Here is a 23,605-nt window from a genome sequence, read left to right as displayed (position 1 = left end):
CGGCAACAAACACCTGGCGCCCGCCCAAGCGCAGGTCGTTGGCGTCCCCGGTGCTTTCACGCCCACTTTTGCTTAAAGCAAAACATTCGCAGGCGTTGGGCGGGTATATACACGGCAGCTTCTTTTGCAGCACGCCTGAGGAGCTCCCGCCTGAGGAACTGCCATCTGCACAGTTTTTCTGCAGCAGCATCAGCCAGTTCACAAGGCTATCCAGTAAAGGGGCATTCACAATAGCAGCACCTCATCAGAGCAAATACGACTCCCTACCTTTTCCTGCAACAGAAATCAGCTGATTTCAAAGGTATTTGCTTCAATTTTTTTTTGGGATTTGCAATTGAGCAGGTACAATCATTAATTGAGCAGGTACAAGTGCCAAATTGCTCAAATTTTGAGCAAAATTGGCAAAATTGGGTGACATTGGTCACAATCAGAGTCAATTTGCAGGAAATTGGATGTCAAAATTTGGGGCTTTTGATGTAATTGTGCCATTGGGCATTCATACATGCTGTATGATGTGAGCAATCTCACATTCGGGCCTAAATTGCAGGAAATTGCAGTGCAGATCAAAGGGCTTTTGTGCCGATTGGGTTGATTTGCATGCAGGCACTGGCATTTGATGCTTTGAGCAATGTGTTGATGCCTGTCAAGCACTCAATGTGCCTGTAAATCAAGGGGCTTTTATGTATTGGATGTATATGTGGCCAGGGGGAAGCATTGTGAAGACTCTGGATGCCTTCATGTGCGTTAATGTACCATGTATGATCAGAAATTGATCTTAAATCAAGGGGCTTTTCAAGATTTTATGCTTGTTGAGCTTGGCAAAGCAGCAGGCAAGACTTTTATGCCTTGAATCCTCATAAATCCACTTGCAGTCAAGGGGCTTTTGCCCAATTTCTGTTCGGGACTGTTGTATGCAGTGGTGGGGACTATAAAAGTCTGATTTTCACTCATTTGGACAGCCAGGAGAGCATTTATTGCTGCTGTACTTGCTGGTACAGATTTGGTACAACTTTGTACAAGTTTTGGCATGGCTGTACATTGATTTGAGTGAGGAAAAGGCTCATTTTCAGTTGCTGTACTTGCCGGTACAGATTTGGTACATCATTGGTGAGCACTTAGTACTGTTGTACAGTACTCTGGAAGGGGAACAGAGCACATCTAAGGTGCTGTCCTAAATCTGCAGCAACCAGATTTTGGTGATTTTATCACATACAGTGGGAGTAGAGTTGCATTTGTGCTTCCGCAGTGGGAGATAAACTTTGGGAGAACAACTGTGAGCACTTTGTGTGCTTTGGTGCAGTGTTTGCACATCTTGCAGGGAGTCAAGCATTGACAAAGGTTGCATATTGCTATGGCAACCACAGGTGAGAGCTCTTCATTGCTTCACATCAAGAAGCTTGAAGGCTCACATAATTATGACATTTGGCAAACCCAGTGCTATAATGTGTTGCTCCAGAAGAAGCAGCACAAGCCCATCAAAGAAAGGGGTGTAATGCCCGCTTCTCTTACTGCTGAAGAATGGGAAGATATGGATGAGCTGGCAAGATCTACTATCATGTTGTCTGTGTCAGACTCTTTACTTTTCAGCATTCGTGAAGAGAAGACAGCTTGGGGAATGTGGCAAAGATTGCAGGACTTGTATGCCCAGCAAAGTGCCTCAAGCAAAGTGTATTGGTTGAAGAAACTCATAGGTCTTCAAATGAAGGAAGGGGCGTGACAGCCCATCTAAATGAGTTTAATGGTGTTGTCAGCCAGGTAATCAATCAAAAGTTGGCAATGGACGATGAGTTCCAAGCCACCTTTCTCTTATGCACTTTGCCAGAGAGTTGGGACACATTCAGGACAGCCATTAGCAATTCGAATGCTATGCTGCCATATGCGGATGTTGAGGGTGCTCTTCTTCAAGAGGAGATGAACAGGAAGAACAACTCTGTTGGAAAGTCCAATGCAATGAATGCACGTGGGAGACCCCAGCAAAGGGGTAAAAGCCAAGAACGGGGAAGGAGCAAGTCCCGCTCCAAAAAGGACTTGGAATGCCATTATTGTGGCAAGAAGGGACATATCAAAAAGCAATGCTACAAATGGAAGAATGATCAAAAGGAAAAGGGCAAAGGAAAAGACAAAGACAAAGATGAAGCCAAAGATGCAAAACCAAAGGGCAAAAGTGGAGTCAAGATTGAAGAAGTCAATGTGTCACATGCAGGTGACAGCGAGGATGAAGTCCTATTCACGTCTTCACTTGATGCCCATTCACTTCTTGCAGGAGATGGTCATGGTATGCACTCATGGATCATTGATTCAGTGCCTCCTTTCATGTCACAAGTTGCAGAGACTTGTTTGTCAGGTATACTGCTGGCAATGAAGGAGTAGTTTATTTGGGTGACAACCATGCATGCAAGATTCTTGGCAGAGGTGATGTGAGGCTTGTGTTTTCAGATGGCTCACAGCTTATGCTCCATGATGTCAGGCATGTGCCTGAGATCAAGAAGAACCTGCTTTCTACTGGACAGCTTGATGATGCTGATTATGTTACCACATTTGGTCGTGGAAAGTGGAAGATTAGTAAGGGCTCACTGGTTGTTGCCAGAGGCTCTAAGGTGGACACTCTTTACTTCATGCATGCTGGTGTTTGTCACCATGCTAATGTAAATGCAATCGAGCTGTCAGAAATCTCTATGTGGCATAGCCGGTTGGGACACATGAGTGTCAAAGGAATGGAGCAATTGTCTCGTTTTGGTTACTTGCCTTCTCTAAAGTTTTCAAGTTTTCAGTTTTGTGAGCATTGTATATATGGCAGACAACTTCAGTGCCCCCACAAGAAAGCTCTTGGACAGAAAGATGCTCAGTTAGAGCTTGTGCATACAGATGTATGTGAGATGCCTCAGCTTTCTTTGGGAGGGGCAAAATATTTTGTGTCTTCTATTGATGATGCCACACGCAAGGTGTGGGTTTATCCTCTTCGTTTGAAGAGTGATACATTCTCAGTGTTTGTAAAGTTTGTTGCTCATGTTGAGAATCACACTGGCAAAACACTGAAGGCTTTGCGTTCCGACAATGGTGGAGAGTATATGTCCAAACAGTTTCAGGACTTTTGTGATGCTAAAGGCATCAAGAGGGAGCTCTCTACTCCTTATGATCCTCCACAAAACGGGACAGCAGAGAGGATGAACAGGACCATTCAAGAGAAGGTCCTTTCTATGTTGTCACATGCTGCGTTACCTCATGGTTTTTGGGCTGAAGCTGTTATGACAGCCGTTCATCTTATAAACAGGTCACCTAACACGAGGCTTGGTGGGAAAGTGCCAGAGGAAGTATGGACAGGGAAGCCTCCGTCCTACAAGCACTTGAGAGTGTTTGGTTGCGTTGCGTGCACATACGCAGGGAAATACGCACCAAACTTGATCCTAAGTCTCACAAATGCATATTCCTAGGATATGGTGACAAAGGTGAAATGGGGTATAGACTTTGGGATCCAGTGAATAGAAAGATTATACGCAGCAATGATGTCATTTTTGATGAAACATGCATGTATAAGGAGCTTGCAAGGCAACAGGAGCCTGGCAGAGTCATCTTTGATGATGATGGACATCATGGACAACAACCAAGGGCTGTAAATCAGCCATTACAGCAGCAAAACCAGCCCTTAAATGGTGCTGAAAATGGTCCAAATGGACAGCCAGAGATGGCAGAAGATATCCCTATGGATATCCCACAGTTAGAGGAAATACCGGGCATGATATTTCAACCTTATGGCATGGAACAGGAGCCACCAATAGGTGATATGCAGGCTGGACCGCAACCTGCAAATGATGGTCATTGGGTACGGAGGTCCACAAGACCCTCCAGAGCCCCTGACAGGTTTGTTCCAGGGGTTGACTACTTGATGCTCACTGACTGTGGGGAGTCCTCATGTTACAAGGAGGCTTTACAGAGGGCAGACAAGGCTCTTTGGGAGCGTGCTATGAAGTCAGAGATGGATTCTCTGCACAAAAATGGAACATGGAAGTTGGTGTATTTGCCTACAAGCAAGAAGGTTTTGCCATGCAAATGGGTTTAGAGGCTCAAAGTTGCACCTGATGCAAAGCCAAGATACAAAGCCAGGTTAGTGGCTAAGGGCTTCAAGCAGGAATATGGTGTGGACTTTGATGAGATCTTCTCTCCAGTGGTCAAAATGACCACACTTAGAGCTGTATTAGCTTTGGTTGCTCATGATGATCTGGATTTGATTCAGATGGATGTGAAGACGGTTTTTCTTATCGGTGATCTCCATGAGGAGATATATATGCAACAGCTAGAGGGTTATGCAGTGAATGGAAAAGAGAAGCTTGTATGCAAGCTGAAAAAGAGTCTTTATGGGCTCAAACAGGCACCAAGGGAATGGTATCATAAATTTGATACATTCATGAAATCCCAGGATTTCAGGAGAAGTGACATAGATCATTGCTTATACACCAAGAAAGCTTTGGATGGCAGTCTATTGATCCTCATCTTGTATGTTGATGATATGTTGATTGCCGGGAAATCTCGTAAAGAGATGGATGCCTTGAAGAAGAGGCTGCATCAAACCTTTGATATGAAGGATTTGGGTGATGCAAATCACATTTTGGGTATGCGGATACTTCGGGACAGAAATCAGCATGTGTTGTATTTGTCTCAGAAGGAATACATTGGCAAAGTTTTGCAGAGGTTCAATATGGACGGGGGGAAGAAGACTAGTACTCCTTTGCCTCCATATGTGAAACTCAGTGCTATGGACAGCCCACAGTCGGATAGTGACAGGGCTGATATGGCCAAGATTCCGTATGCTTCAGCTTGTGGCAGTCTCATGTATGCCATGGTTGCTACCAGGCCTGACATTGCATTTGCAGGGGGAGTGGTTTCTAGATACATGGCCAAACCTGGCAAGAAGCATTGGGAAGCAGTGAAAGGTGTCATGAGATACCTGAAAGGCACACAGGATATGTGCATATGCTTTGGCAAACAGGATGCATTAGTGCATGGTTACACGGATTCGGATTATGCCGGTCATCCAGATAACCGGAAGTCTACTACCGGTTATGTGTTTACATTCACAGGAGGTGCTTTGTCATGGATATCCAGGATGCAGAAGTGCACTGCCTTATCTACTACAGAGGCCAAGTATATTGCAGCCACAGAGGCTTGCAAGGAGGCATTATGGCTATCTCGGTTAGTGGTTGATTTGGGTTATACAGGGGATATTCCATTGTTGCATTGTGACAGTCAGAGTGCCATCCAGTTGGCAAAGAACCCTGTCTTTCATGCAAAGACGAAGCATGTGGATGTGAAGTATCACTTCATCAGAGAGGTGATAGAGAACAAGCAAATTCAGCTTGTTAAGATTCATACGGATGACAACCCGGCTGATCTGTTGACAAAGAGTTTGCCTCCAGAGCGATTTGCTCATTGCGCAGACACTTGATGGTCATTGGATGAGGCCAGTTTCAGCCTTGATATGGCCTCGTATATTATCATGTACATGCTGATTTTTTCTTTTCCTTCATTTAAGGGCACTTTGCCTTTAAGTGGGAGGTTGTTGGGGTAAAGGCATTATGCCCACCCTTGTAGTGTGTACAAGCCCATAAGTTATAGTACATAGTACACTTAGTACTTTTAATGTACTAAGTGCACTATGTGTACTAGTGCAAATATACATGTGTGATAGGGGAGTCACACACTCATACTCATGAGTTGACTTATCCCCACATGTCTCTCTCTCTCTCTCCCTTCTTCTCTGTGTATGTCTCCCACATGAAACCCTAACACAACTCCTTCATTGAGGCCCTTTTAGCTTGTCTATTTTCAGTGAGTGAAACTTTCACGAGGTCATATTGTACATGATTTTTTCACATCCATGAATGCACACATATGCACATCCTCATGCAAATACATGCACTCACCCACCTACCCACCCACCACGTGCACGATCTCGCCATATCGTCAAAGGATATCCTGGATGTCTAGCTGTTGGGGATGGAGAGATGAGGCCTGTGAGGTCTGCCTCTCAGAAGGGATCCCGCACGCTCTTGTAATGCTCATGAGTCATAGGTTAATAAACACGTAAGTTATGGCTAAGGCTCATAGGTTAATAATCACGTATGTTATGGCTAAGGCTTATAATCACATAAGTTATAGCTATAACTTATGTGATTATTAACTTATGAACCTTAGCCACAAGTTACGTGTTTATTTACCTATGAGCCTAAGCCATAACTTAAATGTTTTAACCTATGAGCCTTAGCCACTTTAATCAGCTTGCTTTCTAATCTTTTGGGCCCCCTAATCCATAGATTAGCCAATATATAATCCTCAGGTACATAACTGTAACATGCTAACTATGTGGAAGTGTGATTAATGATGATCAACACTAAGCACGAATGATTAACGCTAATCACATGCGCAATGATGAGTAGAGAGAAGGAGAAGAGAGAGACTCTTTACCTAACTTATTCCTAATGTATATTATTGAATGAATGAGTAATTACAATGATTGTAGATCTCAAATCTGACTCTTGAATGCTATGCATAAACTAAATGCTTACTGTTCTCCTTTGTGCATTAGTGGATAACATTGATGTGGAGGTGTATTTGGCTGATCCAGATGTTGTGGCTACATGCCCTTGGTCTTGGCTCTACAACCTTTGTCTCCGAATGCTTACAAATGACCCATGACTTGCCTTTTTATAGGGATCCTGATAGCAAGTCGTTCAGGTCGGTTTTGCCTCTTTGACCTACATATAATAATGTCCAAAGTGTCATATTTAACCTCCAAACTATACCCAAAGGCTATTGGTCCTTGTCTTGGGCACCATTTAGGCTCCCAAAACTACTCCAAATTGCCAATATACAGCCTCTAACTTTGTCCTTTAGGCGGCTGCAAGAAATAATCATGTCTACATGGCACTGTCGGAAGGTGTGCACATTATGATGACACTAACATGAGTCTCCCTTTGATCTCAAATATACTGGCCACTTGCAGATCTAGTGCTCCTTTGTCTTGACCTCCGTAGAGTAGGGTCTACAGGTCCTATCCTTGTGAACAATAGCCTCTGTCCTCCTTGTCTCCACTAAGGCAGTGGGAGGAGACCCGGATCTGTCCAATTGCAATCCGCATGGCAAGTGACATGTGTCCATGGTACAAATTACATCAAAGTTTGGTCCTTAATGATGAAGCCGTAACTAGTACCAAGATTAAACCAGAAGCTGACATGTGGCATCTAATCCAATGGTCATGATATAAACTTAAACCATTGTAAAGTGTGCATCTATGATGGGAGGGAATTCTCCAAACTGATGAGCTAAGACGACATCATGTGACACCGATGGCTTACTCTGGATCACACGTGAGAGCATCATCATCACTTGCAGTCTCTCTACACTTCACCAATCATCCACTTCGAGATCTGGTCCCAAAAAAGGGGGAGCATACATCACTGTGGGGTGTACCAGAGTGTCAAACGACCAGCACTTGGTGCGAGGCTCTTGGAAGTGGGCCTGGAAACATTGTCTCTCCAGATGTGCTAGGGATGCGTATCCTCTCACAAGGTGTGCATGGGCAGTTGGTATCACGGAGAAGGTCGGGCTTATGAAGGCCACTCTGAGGTAGACATAAGATGAGACGATCTCCACCTGTGCTCCTCTATATAGAAAGTACCAGCCAGCCCATACTTGGTAGGAGGCATGACCTTGGTTTTGCCAAGGTTGACAGTGAGGTCTCTCTCGTCACAAAATCTCTGCAATGCATCTAGATGTCTCTGTAACCCCTCTGCAGAATCAGAAATCAGGACTATGCCATCTGCATATAGCAAGATGGGCACCACCGTCTGAGCCGATCGTGAGCTTCTCCAAATCTGTCCACAAACGATGTGATCTCATTTATATACAGCCCAAACAGTGCAGGAGATAGCGGGCAGCCTTGCTTGACCCCAATAGTATTGTGGATGTTTCCTGAGAGTCTTCCTGGTGCCTGGACTCTACCAATCATTGTCTCATATAAAGCCATCACTCCTCATACATCCAATGGAAACTGAAGCTCCTGTAGGCTGTGTAAAAGTTGGGATCTAGGGACCGAGTCCAAGGCTTTCGGAAATCCACAAAACAGCAATATACATGTTGCTTCCGTGCCCTCACCTCTGCAATTGTGGCTCGGAGATTAAAGACATGATCCAAAGTAGAGTAGTTCATCTGAAGCTGAGAAAAGAGCATGGTGAAAAGAGTTGCGTTTTGGTCTCTTAGCATATTTCTTTTATATCATCTCCACCTCATGAACGTCTGCAGGATGTTTTTTATTTTTTCCATTTGCTAGCGTCTTAATCATTTGCATGATCAATTCCTTTTTTGCAGGATTCTGGGGAAGTGATAGGGAGCATAGTGGATGTTTTCAATAGTGGTGCTAGTGATCTTCTGCGTGTGAAACTCTCTTCCCTGAGAGACGAAGAAACAAAAGAGTTTCTTGCTTGGATACCATTTGCGGAGGAGATTGTTCCGGTTGTTGACATGCAAGCTAGACGGGTAGAAATTACTCCTCCAAAAGGGCTTCTGGAATTAAATCTTCCATCAAAAAAGCCTCTAAAGCAGGAATTGAGAAAACAGGTTCGTTGATTGGTTATTTTCCAAAATCTCGTAGGATGGTATCTTGGTTAACATGAGAAGAGTTCTTGCATGGAACAGCTAAATGCTTATTAAAGGATGAAGGTTTCTATGCTAGATGTTGCATTAAGGATATAGGTTCCTCCACACTTGAAAGAATTGATGTGCCTGGAGACATGTCCACTTCCTCATTTTCAGACATGCAATCACCACCTAACCATATTGAGACCAACATTTTGGGTGGAGATACATAGTGGCTTATAAGGCTAGAGATTATTGGCATCCTCAAATGCGCTGGGTGCTCAACCAGGTAGTAGGAACAGGAAGTCTTCTTTGGAATTGAGATACTAGCTTTGTAGGCTATAGCCATGGCAGACACCTCATTGTGCCCTGCACCACAATAGCCAAAGAATTTGTCTCATCGGTCAGGTGGAGTGAGTACAACACCTCTTACCTTGTTTTCATTGATTTGAATGCAAGGTTGTGGAGATTTTCAAATTTTGTCTAGTCAGGTGGACAAGCAAAAGCTCAATCTTTGATACCTGGATGGTTAGATGCAATTGTAGTTAATCACTCTTACATGGGATAAGGGGGCTTCAGCCAGGTTTTTTAATAAGATTTTTTCTTGTGATGGGCTCTACATGGTGTTAGACCATGTAGAGCCCATCTTTGATACCTGGATGGTTAGATGCAATTGTAGTTAATCACTCTTACATGGGATAAGGGGGCTTCAGCCAGGTTTTTTAATAAGATTTTTTCTTGTGATGGGCTCTACATGGTGTTAGACCATTGAAATTTGTGATGATGGACAACGTGTGTGAACCTGTTTTCCAATGTGGACATTGCCTGGTTTTCAATGCTTGTGAATGTCCATGGGTTCAAGGATGCTTTGAAACGCTGTGGGCACGTCTGCATAACTTTGTCTGAGGCCCAACAGGATATTGGTTTTGCAGATGTAAGTATTACCTAAGTCTACATTTTTATTTTTAAACGGTTTTATGGTTGATGTGTGTTTGTTGGTACACATTCATTAAAGCTTGGGCAGACAAATTATAAACACAAAGGCCAAAATTAATAGGAGGTGGACAGTTAAATTGGGTGCCCCTTTTTGTGGAGGAGGTTGTGCACAACCCATATGGGCATCCACCAAGTGGGTGGGCAGCTCTTGCGAGTGCCAGGGGGCTACACATCACTTGGCACCACCCTCCTGCATGGATTGGGAACCAAAACCAGCCCACAAGGGGTCTTCCTATGCATTGCTTGGGCAAACTGACTCTCCTACCACCATTGTCTTTGCAAGTAGACCAGCTTCCCCTCCATCAGAGGGAACATTGCTTTTTCACGCTGCTCCTTGATGCTACCTGTTGCTGTACAGCTTTCTTCTGCTGTATGGTCAAGTTTCCAGTTTCCCCACATATTGTACGGTCTGCTGCAGCTGCTTAATATACCCTAGACCTGTACCAACTACTCCATATACTGTATAACCTGCTGCAGCTGTCCCACATGCTGTACAAACTACGCCTTCTACTGCCCACAGACTGTATGGCCCCAAAGCTGTGAGGCATTCATCTTCTCTGTTGGTGGCTGCACAACTGTTTTCTCCCTTCTCTCTCTTGGAGATATAATTATTTGTGGCTGTTGAACACCTGTATATTGCTGTCCGAGTGAAGCAGGCTCTGTTTTTATGCATTTGAGGGCTGGTCAAATGAAAGTAGGGATTGCCTTTGCTCTTCAGGATCAATAGAAGGCTTTGGAGAGATTCTGGGAGGCCAATTGAAGATTTGAAGGCTGATCCTTCTGGCTTTGGGCTCCTTGAGAGTGCCAGGGCTGTCTAAGAGGATCCACCAATTAAAACTTCAAAGAACCTGAGTATTTCAGGAGGAAGTCCCTTTGTTTTCGTATACGCGTGTGAGAGGGCTCAAGGAGAACCAGAGTAGTCTGGAAGAGAGTCCCTCCATTTACAAATACGCCCACAATGAGGATTCTTATGTCAGTAGTTAGCTGGCAAGGAGGCTCAAGGAGAACCAGAGTAGTCTGGAAGAGAGTCCCTCCATTTATAAATACGCCCACAATGAGGATTCTTATGTCAGTAGTTAGCTGGCAAGGATCCTGATGAACCTGTGACATGGGCAAGATATATGTTGGTCTATTGAATATCCACAATCTTGTAGTATGAATTCTCCTTAGCAATAAAATGTGAGAGAGGGGGCGGGGGGGGGGGGGGGGGGGTCTGCCTATCTTTGACCCCAGTGTGGTGTTGGCTTTCTGGTTATTTTTCAATTGTGCATAATTGTGTGTTTAATAAAGTTAATAATTAATTCCCTTGAGATCCTCTCTTCTGGTTACTGTACCTTGGGCAATCTCCTCTTCAGCCCAGATTGCTTGGTTCTCTGAAGCGTCGATGGCACAAGCCTGGCAGTGCCTTGGCAATCTCCTCTTCAGCCTAGATAGTTTTGTTCTCCAAACCTTTCGGTCACATGCCTATTTTGTGCCTTGGGCGCTCTCCCTTCAGCTCGGATAGCTTGGTTCTCCTTGATTTTCATCAATCAGTGATGAGCAAGACTTCAAGTGCATCCCCGTCAACTTCCAGGCAGCCAAGACAAGCTTTAGGCGACATATGTACTTTAATGATCAATACATTTACCTCCGCACTGTAAGCCGAGCGGGGCGTGTAGTGACAGACTCAACCACGTGTCCAAGAGAAAAAAATATAAAGAGAGAGGGGAGAGAGAAGGGAATGGAGATCTTGCACAGTACACCACATTGAGCGGGGAACAGGTTCCGCCCCCTTTCAGGAATTTATTCAAGAACAATCCACAGGCACGCTGGCCAGGATCAATACAATCAATGAATACAAAACAAACAAATATGCCGATGTAGGATATCCAAGTCGATGTCGATGTCGACGCACAAGATCTCTGATGTCGAGCACACCACGAGAATGACCCACAAGTATCTCTCACCGGGCTAATGTGTGTGTGTGTGTGTGAGAGAGAGAGATAGAGAGAGCATATCTTGATACAGAGTTCTACACCCACTATTGGGCACTGATGACGTTTGTGGGGATGTCGTAGTATTTAGTCCATACTATGTATAATGGAGTTGATAGTTATATAGTCTTGTGGGTTGACTACCATGAGTATATAACATGCACGTTCCTAAAAGGTGAATTTGGGCATGCATCTAGGTATATAAACCTATTCCAAGATAATTGGGCTTTCTAGCCAGATTATCACTATGGGGGGAAGGTTATGGGCCCATAGTTGTCAGGTACGATACCGTACGGTTCGTACGATACGATACCGTATGGGAAAATACGGTACGATATAAATTTTTTTCTTATCGTACGATAAAATACGGTGTTTTAAAAAAATACTTATAAACATAGGTATTTCCAAGTCCAGATATGGAGTATTTTAGAAAGGAGGGAAGCATCATAGCACAGAGGAAGCTCAAACAGCCATAGATAAGCAAAAAAAAGACCATTACCTCTACCAAAAAAATTAATTTATTTTTGAATTTTTTTTTCCTGAAAAATCCGTACGAGTACGTACGGTATCGTTCCGTATGGTATTCCGTACGATAAGCTGTCGTACACCGTACGGAAACAACCCTGTATGGGCCCACCACGCTTCTGTTGCGCCGTGCCTTGGGCAATCTTCTCTTCAACTGAGATAGCGTGGTTCTCCAAAGCTTTCGTCACAAGTCTATCTGTGCCTTGGGCAATGTCCTCTTCAGCCCAGATCCCTTGATTTTCAACAATCGGTGATGAGCAAGACTTCAAGTGCAGCCCCATCAACTTCCGGGCAGTGAAGTCAAGATCTAGGCAGCATAGATACTTTAATGATCAATCACATTCACCTCCAGACCGAGCTGCAAGTCTTCAAATGCCTTCAAAAGTCTTCAGTCAGTTTGGACAGCATTTCTCTATTCTCCAAGCTTTGCCACACTTGTATGATCTTTAAAGGAGTTTCCCAACATATGGGCACAACACACAAATCCCCAGGCAACACTGACTGCACAACTGTGGTATGGCAGCAGCAAAGAAGATGGCCACACAGCAGATGAGCAGCTCTGAAGTCAGTTGGGTGGTACTGTACAGCTGCCAGCAGAAGCTTAGGAATAGCAATCAATGGAGTGGTTGCCCTTTAACAGGCCGTACAGTTGGTGTATAAGGCTTAAGCTGTACAGCAGGTACCAAGAAAGAGGAAGTCCTTTCCATACGGTCGTGTAGGGGAGAAAGACGAGTGAATCTCTTCGAATTTGTCCTAGAGCAAAAAGTGATGGATTTTTTCAGCGCCCACAGGGCTGATGAGTCCTCCCCACACCTCCACCAACCTTGCATGCATGTGTTGACTAGTGTTCCCATGATATGAAACAACTTCTATCTACCCATTCAAAACCTTGATTAATAAGTTCATCATGGCTTGTCCAGAGTCCAAAATTAACATGTGTATGCTGAACACACATAGTGCATTTGGTGTTATTGCTTCTTTCAATCCAATTAAATTGTGTTCTGATGGAGGCTCTATGTTTGCTCATGATTCAGGCCTTGAAAACCAAGCGGAAATTGCAAGAAAGAATCTCTGGAGTAAAAAAACGTGTACTGGCATTGAAGCAGGGCCATATTTTGTCAGGCCTAGCTCTTGGAGATGAGCTTCAGAGGGAGACTTTGAGGGCACAATTGTTGGACATCGACTTCAAGTCATTCAAATCTGCAATAGAGACTTCATTGAAAGATCCCAAATTGTATTTTTCTAAAATGTTTACTTGGTGTTTGCAACATTGCACATCTTTTACATGGATTGAGAATTTAAGAAATATTTGCATGCAGGTCTTTAGATTGTGACACATATTCATTTCCGTCTGACACGGCTCCCTCTCTAGACTGGAGAGGCCTGAAAGAATGGCTTGGTACTTCTCCTAAAGAATTGGAATGCAGTAACAAAGTAAATAAACTGACTTGGAATTTGTGGCTACAAGGACTCGAGCTAGTTTCAGAAGGTAGAGTAGCAATCGTTGCACTGCCCACTGGAGAGCTTACAGAAACTAGCACGGCAGATGCATCCCTCAAATTGACTCTACAGTATCAAGCACAGCAACTGCTTGCCATGCAAGACATGGCTGAGGTAACCGGGGTATTCTTTCGTTGTCCCTTGTTTAAGCGTAATGTTTCATACTGTGCATGTTTAACATCTATTTGCTGAATGTAGCAGATGATCTCGGGGGAGAAGCCCCTGATACCATGGGTGGTGGTTACTACCGAGGCATCAGAGGAGTGCACTAAGAATCTGCTCAGAAATGAAGTGTATTTTGGACTCACCGAGGGGCAGGTATAGTTCTTACAATCTTTTTGTATATCATTGTCATATCTGTGGATGAGATTAAACCATATCATGCTTACCAACTCAGTGGAGGATGATGGGGGGCCCTGGGTGGTTTTCATGCAGCTGGCTTGCTTTTTGTGTTATGCAGTGAGACAGTATCTTTTGTCTGTATGGCTTATGCAATAGAACTCCAGATGATGCATCTCTTGCCTAGATGGTCTCTTGAGACATAGTGGCCATACTGTTAGCATTATTCATCTCTTGGTAGCATGGTTGTCACGGTACGAAAATACGATACCGTACGGGAATTTTTGGTACGATATGAAATTTTCGGATACCGTACGATAAAATACGGTTTTTATTTTTTACACTTACAAGCTATAGAGCTTCAAGCTTGAATGTGAGGGAAGGTTGGGAGGGGAGGGGTCTACAGTGCTTGAGAAACCAGTACATGGATATGTCTCTCTCCCGGTTGGATCTCCCGATTGTCTCCAAAAAAGAACCTGGATGGGTAATGCAATACCAAAGGTCTCCCAGTGTAGCGTTTATGACTAAGGGACCGTCCTTGCACAAATACGAGGAGTGCATCTAGGTTGATAAGTTTAGGGACTCCTCTCTAGATCAAAATGGCCATGTCCAAATGTTCTCCCTCGTGCATAACTTGAGAATCTAATTGTCTAGCCTACCTATACCAGGGATCCCCAAGTGATATAGCAAGATTCTCTCATCCTACCAATCAAGTGTACACTACCAGTCTACCTCGCCAGACTTTTTAGGTCTCTCCACAACCCCATATGGAATACTGAGTGGACACAAAAGTTGCGAAGTATTGCGAGCATTTGGGATCTTCGTAAAGCAGGGTTTCTAATTTTTTTTTAGCATTTGGAATTTTTTTTTCAAGGAAAAAAGAAAAACGAAAAAAGAAAAAGAAAAAAAAACCAACTCGTACCGTACGATATCGTACGGTATCGTACCGTACGACTCGTACGTACGAACCTGTTCGTACGCGTACGAGAAACAACTATGCCTGGTAGTGTGCCCAAGTTGTGTATTAGGGGTGCCCATATTTATCCCAGGCAGCACCACATTTTTCCCTCATGTTCAAACCCTTGGTTGTAGGGTTGACCACCCATTATTCACATGTTTATTTTGTCCAGTCGTGGGTTTTTTTTTCTAGAGCCAGTCGGCCAGCTCTAGTAGGGGCTATATAAGGCCAGGCTTTTATTCACTTGTAGACACCTTGACAGGGGCTTCTAGGCCCGGGTCCTCCCTCAGGGGAGTAGCTCATCATGCCCTCACTTACAGGGACCACCCCTTGCACAGGGCTGTTTGTATCATTGCTTCTTCATCATTATGCAGATTCGTTTTCTTTCTCTCTGTGCCTATGTCTCACGCTTTCCGCTGCGCACTTTTGACATGGTATCAGAGCACCAGGTTGAAGCTCTTCTACATAAGGTGTTCTGGCGTTTTTTCTGAGAGAAGGATTTCTGCATTTTTTGATACTGCTGGTTGCAGAGGAGGTCTTTGTCTGGGGGGCCTGGAGGAGGTACAGGGCAGCCCCTTCTGGCTGCGTTTTCTGCAAGACTAGGGCAGCCAAAGTAGGTACTCTTCTGGCTGCGTTTTTTGCCCTTGTGAGCAGGTGAAGGGCAGTCAGCATGGCTGCGTTTTTTCTCTGAAGGTGGGCAGCCTGGCTGCGTTTTTCTCCAGAGAAGATGCTGGGCAGCATGGCTGCGTTTTTCTCCAGCGGGTGTGCTGGGCAGCATGGCTGCGTTTTCTTCTAGAGGAGGAGGTGCTGGGCAGCTTGGCTGCGTTCTTTCTCCATAGGAGATGCTGGGCAGCATGGCAACGTTTTTCTCCATAGGGGGTGCTGGGCAGCATGGCTGTGTTTTCCCCCAGAGGAGGTGCTGAAGGTGCTGTGTTTTCCTTTTCCCTCTCTTCTTGGTATACGTGCTGTCGGCTGGTTACAACAGCATTATCTCATCTGCGTTTTTGGAGGCAGTGGAGGCAGGTGTTCTTTTCCAGGAATGGTGCCTTCCCACATGACCTTGAGCCCTTGCTCGGCCAATCTTTGCTTTGTCAGAGTTTTCAGACTCATGGGTGCACACTTGGATTCACATCCTCGAGGTGTGTGTGGAAGTCAGTTAGTCCTTTCTCGACAGCAAAGGGGGTCTATGAGTTTGTGCCAGTTCAACATAGTTTTGCTGGTGTACAGGTGTTTCCTTTAGGTTCTCAGGGTGTTCACCTTGAGAGGGGGATGTGGTTACTTGGCAAGGTGAGCCACTCCTATTCCCCAGGCAGATGGCCTTCTGGATTACAAGGTACAGGCGCAGGAGTCTTCATCCCTAGGATGAGCATTGATTTGGGAGCTTGGTGTAAAGGTTGATATCGGCATTCATGCAAAGGCAAGCTAAGTCACTTGGTGACAAGAGCTGTTGTCGAGGTTCGCAGGTACTTGTTCAATTGCAGGATGGGAACAAGATGCATGGCAGGTGTACAGGTTCATTGGGTACAGGTAGGTACCAGTGGAGCAACAGTTTGGAGTAGATGATTGACATCAGATTGTGCTTTGGGATGATGAGTTGTGGATGTTTGGTTCCACATGGACACGTGACTAGGTGGTTGGGAGCTTGCCAGCTGGGGGTGTCAGGTGTTGGCAGGAGAGCTTTCTTGAGCTCAGTGCCATAGTTAACACCGAAGAGCTCAGGGGGTGTTGCCATGTGATTGGGTGACTGATAGGGGTGTGTGAGTAGTAGTTCCATCACGCGACGACAAGTTATGGATACAGGTTTTAAAGGTCAGGTGCGAGCAGGATTGTCAGCTGCAGTGCTGGAGGTATGTTTCTTTCACTTGGAGTGTTAGCAGGACAGAGAGGCATTCTTGGACCGAGGGATACATGGAGATCCGGAAACCTTGTATCTAGAGATTGGTGCTCAACAAGCTCAGAGTTGGAGGCTTGAGTACCAGGGCTAATGTAGACATTGTGGGCCTCTAGGGTAGTTTCGCGGTGTTCTCTAAAGAGCAGATTTTTTCTTGGAGGTAGAGAGTCAGACGACATCCTTTCTTGGGCTGAAGAGGGAGCACATTGTGTGGACTGGTGTGATACAGATTGGGTTGGAGATATGGACATTTGGTGATTCATTTTTTGGATTTCGTTGGACTTTTGAATCGGGAGCTGTTTCTTGGAGTAAGTGGCAGAGGCGGGAGCAGATCGACTTCTCGACTTGCTTTGGAGGTTTCCTTTTCCAGCTCCTTGGACCGGTTTCTCTCCGAGGATCTGAGAGGGGGTGTTAGCATTATTCATCTCCTGGTAGTGTGCCCAAGTTGTGTATCAGGGGTGCCCAGATTTATCCCGGGCAGCACCATATTTTTCCCTCATGTTCAAGCCCTTGGTTGTAGGGTTGGCCACCCATTATTCACATGTTTATTTTGTCCAGTCGTGGGTCTTTTTTCTAGAGCCAGTCGGCCAGCTCCAGTAGGGGCTATATAAGGCCAGGCTCTTATTCACTTGTAGACACCTTGACAGGGGCTCCCAGGCCCGGGTCCTCCCTCAAGGGAGTAGCTCATCATGCCCTCACTTACGGGGACCACCCCTTGCACAGGGCTATCCTGCTGTGCATATCTCTGGGTCTTGAATGAGGCTGTCCGGAATCCTTGAGCTCGCATGCTTTGTCATGCTTCCAGGGGTCCTCTAAGGACAAAATAACCGGGGCGTGATCAGGTCTACCAAAATACCAATCATACCCCCTCGGTTGCAAGCCCACTCATCAACATAAAACCTGTCAAGTCTAGAGAGATTGGGGCCGGTGCTCCTCCTATCCAATCTCGAGAAGCAAAGGCTCCCAGGGCTACGCCCAAACTCTGGAAGATGCCAAGGGTCTTGTGCCTTGAATGCAAGAATCATCTCCTCCCAAGCTTGAGTACTGTGCTCTTGGAACTGTGGATGTACCACCTCCAAGCCTTTCCTCTGTTGCCTCAATCATGTTAAAGTCACCGCCCAAGCACCAAAAGTTAGCTTGAGGGAGGGCCTGCCGTAAGAGGGCTTTACTTGCAACAGCGTTCGGAGCATAGATGTTGAGGTAGCGTAGAGGGCCTAGAGTGGTGAAAAACCACACATACCCGAAGAGGGGCTACTGTCTCCTCAAAAATGTCAGTCGCTTTTGTTGGCAGACATCAGAAGAAACTGTAGTCCACAGACTGTCCCAAGATCCTGGGGGGCCCACCTGGTGACTCTAGCGGGAGGGCCCTCACCGGGGAGGCAACAATGGTCATCTCTATCGGAGAATCGGTGAATCAAGCGACAGACTGATCCTGCCGGCTGCCTCCGCACCGGGTCAAGGGCTGTTGGGGGGTGACAAGAGTGCTCTGGAGAGGCAGATGGGGGAGGGAGGGGGGGGCTCGGATGATAAAGGAGGGACAGAGTGCGCTACGGTGGGTAAAGTTGGTGATGAAACTGGGGGAGGTGGCGGCGAGAGATGGCGGAGGGGCGGAGAGGCCGGGGAGGGGTGCTGCTGAGGGGGATCTATCGGAGAGGAAAGCTGGGGGGAGGGGTCTGCCGGGGGCTCAGAGAGGCCGGCCGGCCTCTCAGAACATTGAGGGTTGGGGGGGGGGGGGGTGTGTAATCCATCACTCTCCCGATGGCACCACCTATCTCCGGGAGAAGAGGAAGGTACTCCTTCGTAAGGCCTAGGAAGCAAACTGTCACTGGGAAGCCCGAAACGCCAGCCAATGGGTCAGACACAAGATTGAAGCCGTGTTGCCACCGTGCAAATAAGGCCTGCATCGTACGCAGTGCAAGGGGACTCAACTGCATGACTCGGTGTGACACCAATGGCGAGTCGAACTCCACTTGGTAGTATCCGCGCCACAGAGGGGGAATATCAATGATCTTTGCAGGTTCGCCGATGAGGCTGGCCTGAAAGAGATCCCCAAGCTGTCCGCGCGCAGGGTGGCTACCAACAATTTTGCAGACCAGGGTGGAGGTCTTGAGTGAGGCAACTGTTGCGGCAAGAACCTGTAGATGCGCTTCGGAGAAGGAAATGCAAGCGACGGCAGCTTTGGTCGGGGATGACGGAGCGGCTGCTATGGAGTCCTCCTGTGAGGGTGAAGACCAGAATAAACCGAAGCTTGCCAAGTAAAATTGAAAACCCCAGAATCCAGGAAGCAGCAAATTTCACGGGAGGAGAGAGAGGGGAGGGGTAGGGAAAGGAAAAGAAAAGAAAAAAAAAGGAAAGAAAAAGAACAAGAAAGAAAAGAAAGGGCAGCGAAGAGAGAAAGGGGGGGGAGGGGGGCAGGAGACGGCAAAGGGCAGCAGAGAGAGGGGGGGGAGGCAAGTGGGATGAACTTGGGGGGGGGGATCAGCGGGAACAAGCTCACCCTCAAGCTACAATGTTTGATAATCTTGCACTTAAGTTTTATCTGCCGTGTTCTCCTCACTTTACAAGCATTGAGACGAAAGATGCTCCTTGGATGTCCTGTATGGTTTTTCTGCCCAGAGATAGAGCAGTATCTATGCCTTTTCAACAACCGACTTTATTTCCTTGTGCCTATTTCAGAACCTTAGACTACAGTCCATCTCCATTCTGATTCTTTCATTATTGTGGATACAGGTCTCTTTTGTAAAGTTGAGTTGCTTGCCGTACATCAGTTGTGATGCCAGAGAAGACTTTCACAAAATTCTATTGGAGTCTCCGTGGAGAGTTATCACTGGTCCGGGTGGTGAAGGCCAGGTTATTGGGGATTTGGACGACTCAGGGGTTCTTAACAATCTGGTTGAAATGGGCATCGATTATATTCATGTATATATATTTCCTCTTCTTCCTACCCAAACCACCAAACACAGAATCATTTCTGCTTTTTAACACGGCGTGTGCTCGCACCATAACCAAATAAATATTTATGTGCGCACGCACACACACAGGCACACACATGCATGACTCTTAAAGCTGTCTCCATGGTCTACTTATGCCTTGTAAATTCCAGGTTTGTGCTACAGGCAAGTCTGCTGTCAGCAATACGGATCCTGTGATCTTTGGATTAATGAAAGAACAAGCAGCAAGTGTTGCTGTCAAGGTTACCTCTAGCTTATTGGAAGGTGACCATGGCATCTTGTGCCTTCAGGAAGGTTCTTTTCATGGTAAGAATGGTAACAGATTCAAATCAGCGCCTGAAAGAACCGATGAAGTTGGTAAAAGCACCATCCTTTCATCTGGGCGCTTCATTGTTTTGAAGCCAGAAGACCTGGAAAAGGCAGCCTTCACTGCTCTGGAAGATAACAAGCCGGTTTACAGAGTTTCTCCATTTTGTAATTACACATATTCAGTGGAGTATCTTAGGCACCTTTCTCAACAAAGGTACGGGTTTATATATGAGGCTGTTTTGAAGAGTGCTCCTCACATGGAGGTAATGGAGGAAAAATGCGTGGAAATCAGCTCTGACAGAAACAATGCAATGCAACTAAAATGCTCTCTTCATAGCTCTTTACTATTCTGTCCTCCATCCAAGGTAGGTACTTTTTTTGTATTGTTTAGCATTGCTTTCAATCTACGACGTTCTTGTTCTTGGAAGTGCCGCTAGGTGTGTTGCCATAGCTCCTTTCTATACAATGACTTTTTACTGTGACTTCAGGTTGCCCTCCTCAAGTGTGATGCAGTGGACTGGTAACCAGTTGGGAAGGAGAGTGGAAACTAAGACTCGCACTCAGTGAGTGTTACTATACATGCAGCCCTGAGGATCCTTGATGATCATCCCATCACAGTTTCAAAAAAGCAGAATTTCCACTTCAGAGTCAGTGCGGTTGTATTTATCTTGTAATTTTCCATGTGTTGAGGATGAAGGAGCAGAGAGCATATCTATCTTTGGAGGGTGGTTAATGCAGGTAATATATATGAATTGTGTCATCAACTGAGTGCAGGTAAAAAACCATAACTGAACACCTCAACTTTCCAAGCAATTGTTTCCAACCAAGTGTTTTAACCCATGGGTGATAGTCCATAATCTAATTGAGTAGTGAGTTTTACTCCAAGAAGCTATCAGTAGTTTCATAAGAAACTTGAGCTCATTGATGTGAAGTTTTGGACTAATGAAACAATCAAAAGTACAAGTGCAGAAAGATGGCAAACATATAATATTCTAAAGCCCAAAAGGGCTGCTATTTTAAGGCAAAAGCTTTTTTCTTTTCTATATATTGTTGTACCCAAATCCTTTATAGGTTGAGATTGCTTTTTGACATTATGAATTTAATCTTCTTGTGTCCAAGCATCCGTAGTGGTTCTCATTTGATTAACAATACCAAGCCTAGATTAAAATGAAATATAAATCACACCTTCCACACCATAGAGGTGTTTCTCTTCTAAACAACTATATCTAGACTTTAATGTCATTAATCAAGGTATTCTCTCCAAAAGTATTCTAAACAACTTTATGGAAAGTTTGTTTCTCTTCTAAGCAGCTATATCAAGAGTTTGATGTCATTCATCAATGTATTCTCTCCAAGAAACATTTTCTAAAATCTACATATCTAGAGTTTGATGCCATTAATCAAAGAATTCTCTCCAAAAGTAATCTAAATAACTTTACCGAGAGTTTGTTTCTCTTCTAAGCAACTATATCTATAGTTTGATGTCATTATTCAAAGTTATCTCCAAGAAGCATTTTCTAAAAGCTACAAACCACTTATGCCTATAATTAATCTTTAGGTTGTGTATATTAGTACTATACATAGTTGCAACTTTCAAAAGATGAAACTTGTTCATCCAAAGAACTTTCAAACTTTAAACTTTGATAATTTTGTGGTGTGCAAAACATAAGCTAAAGAGTAGCGTATTCTTTCAATAGATTTGTAGTGGAGTCTTTGTGATTTCTTGTGTTTATGTGGATTGATCCTAGGTTGCCATGGTCTACTTTTTAAATGTATGAGACCTTGGATTATAAATATTGTATGGCCAAGGAGCATGTTAATATAGTACATGGCTTCAACAAATTTTCTAAACATATTTTTTGAGACTTGTAAAGATAAGTATGAGGCCATTTTGTATCCTATTTAGTTTGCAATGTATAACTCCTTTATTACATGTAGTAAGATGGATTTGCCATTGGTTTTTTTAATGAAAGCTCATAGTTTAAAGAAAAAGTTATTTCACCTCTAAAATCAGTGTTAAGCAAGCAATTACAAGCCACTTCCAATGGCGCAATACATGAGCATATCGAGTATTCCGACTTTTGAGGTAACATATTCATTTATTTGATTATTCTTACAATAAATTTCATTCAAGATTTTTTGAAAAATTCAAGGAGAGTTTTTATGCATCAAAAGTAAGACTTTAGAGAAACTAATCTTTTCATTTTTGAACTATACTTTATGAATTTTTAACAATGTGTTAGTCCTGTGGTATGGGATATAGATTAATCTTGTGTGAAGGATTTCAATGTATGCTTATCTCTAGGTTTATGTAGGATAATTTTTTGTGGTATGAGACACTAGAATTTATTACACGTAGAAATCTTTATTACACGTAGAAGTCCTTGATACAATGTCTTTTTATCATAATTAAAGAGTATACTAGAATTTGTATATGGTAAGACAATGATCTCCTTTGTTTGCAATAAGTCAACACACCAAAACCACCAGCGTAAGAAGCCACTGATAAGAAGAAATCCTCATCCCTGCATTCCGACAACCTTATCTCCTTTGTTTGGCTTCTTGCGCTGGATGGTTTCTTGCGAGCAGCGGTGGTGTCAGGGATGAGGTCTTCTTCTTGCTGGCATCGATTTTGTCTTGTTTTTTCGGTGTTGGGTTAGGTGTACTGGGTGATTGTTTTCTTTGTCGGGTTGTTATGGGTGGTGCTTTAAGCTTGCCAGTAGCTTTGAGGAAGCCGATTATTGGCTTTGTTATTCATGTGGGCGGTGGATGTGTCAATGCTTTGAATGTGTCAACATATATGGTTTCCTTGGCCGGTTGTTCTTGGAGAAGCGATGGCCGGTATTTGCATTAGAGGCAAGTTGGTGCAGGTGTTGGCGTGGTAGCCCTCCCCCTCTCTCCCTTTCTCTCTCCCCCCCCTCTCTCTCTCTACCATGGTAAGATTACATGGACACTATTCTATCACTATGAGTCTCATAGACCCATTGGGTCTTTCTGAAGACGCTTAATATATATATATATATATGTATGTATGTATATGTATATATGTATATGTAAGTGTATGTATATGTATATGTATGTGTATGTGTATGTGTATGTGTATGTGTATGTGTATGTGTATGTATATATATATATATATATGTATGTATGTATGTATGTACGTATACACACACACACACACACACACACATATATATATATATGTATATGTACATATATATATATATATGTATGTATGTATATACAATATATATATACGTATGTATGTATATAATATATATATATATATCACACACACACTCTCTCACTCTCTGCCAACCTCATACTCTCTCTAGTGTTAGAAATGGAAGAATATAATGGATTTGCAAAGATGCTATCTCATGTTGCATGCTCTTGGTTTCACTGTCAAGAACCATATACCTACTTGAGATCAGGAAAGAGTGTTTGGAAGGTCTTGATTACGACATAACAAGTAGAAATTCAACTTTGATAGTAGCAACCTACTGAGCACACGTTGCTTACTTGTGCACAAGAT

The 23,605-nt window shown here is 44.3% G+C and overlaps 1 protein-coding gene across 2 annotated transcripts in view; it reads left to right on the top strand.

Moving 5' to 3' along the window:
* The window catches only part of LOC147618874 (16S rRNA processing protein RimM family), a 41,796-nt gene extending 20,608 nt beyond the window's left edge, over positions 1-21,188 (top strand). For both annotated transcript variants that reach the window (XM_086773971.1, XM_086773970.1), the window contains exons 6-12: positions 8,362-8,610; positions 13,157-13,356; positions 13,442-13,736; positions 13,824-13,940; positions 19,541-19,729; positions 19,914-20,435; positions 20,559-21,188. In XM_086773971.1, the coding sequence (XP_086630097.1) occupies positions 8,362-8,610; positions 13,157-13,356; positions 13,442-13,736; positions 13,824-13,940; positions 19,541-19,729; positions 19,914-20,435; positions 20,559-20,594 (1,608 nt within the window). In that variant the 3' untranslated portion in view covers positions 20,595-21,188. The remainder of the gene's footprint in view (positions 1-8,361; positions 8,611-13,156; positions 13,357-13,441; positions 13,737-13,823; positions 13,941-19,540; positions 19,730-19,913; positions 20,436-20,558) is intronic.
* The last annotated feature ends 2,417 nt before the right edge of the window (positions 21,189-23,605 follow it).

This window comes from Cibotium barometz, chromosome 34, assembly GCF_041138505.1.
Source record: "Cibotium barometz isolate CiBa-2024 chromosome 34, ASM4113850v1, whole genome shotgun sequence".
In the NCBI taxonomy this organism is placed as follows: domain Eukaryota; kingdom Viridiplantae; phylum Streptophyta; class Polypodiopsida; order Cyatheales; family Cibotiaceae; genus Cibotium; species Cibotium barometz.
Note: the sequence above shows the minus strand (reverse complement) of the source record. Positions and strands in the feature narration are given on the sequence as shown.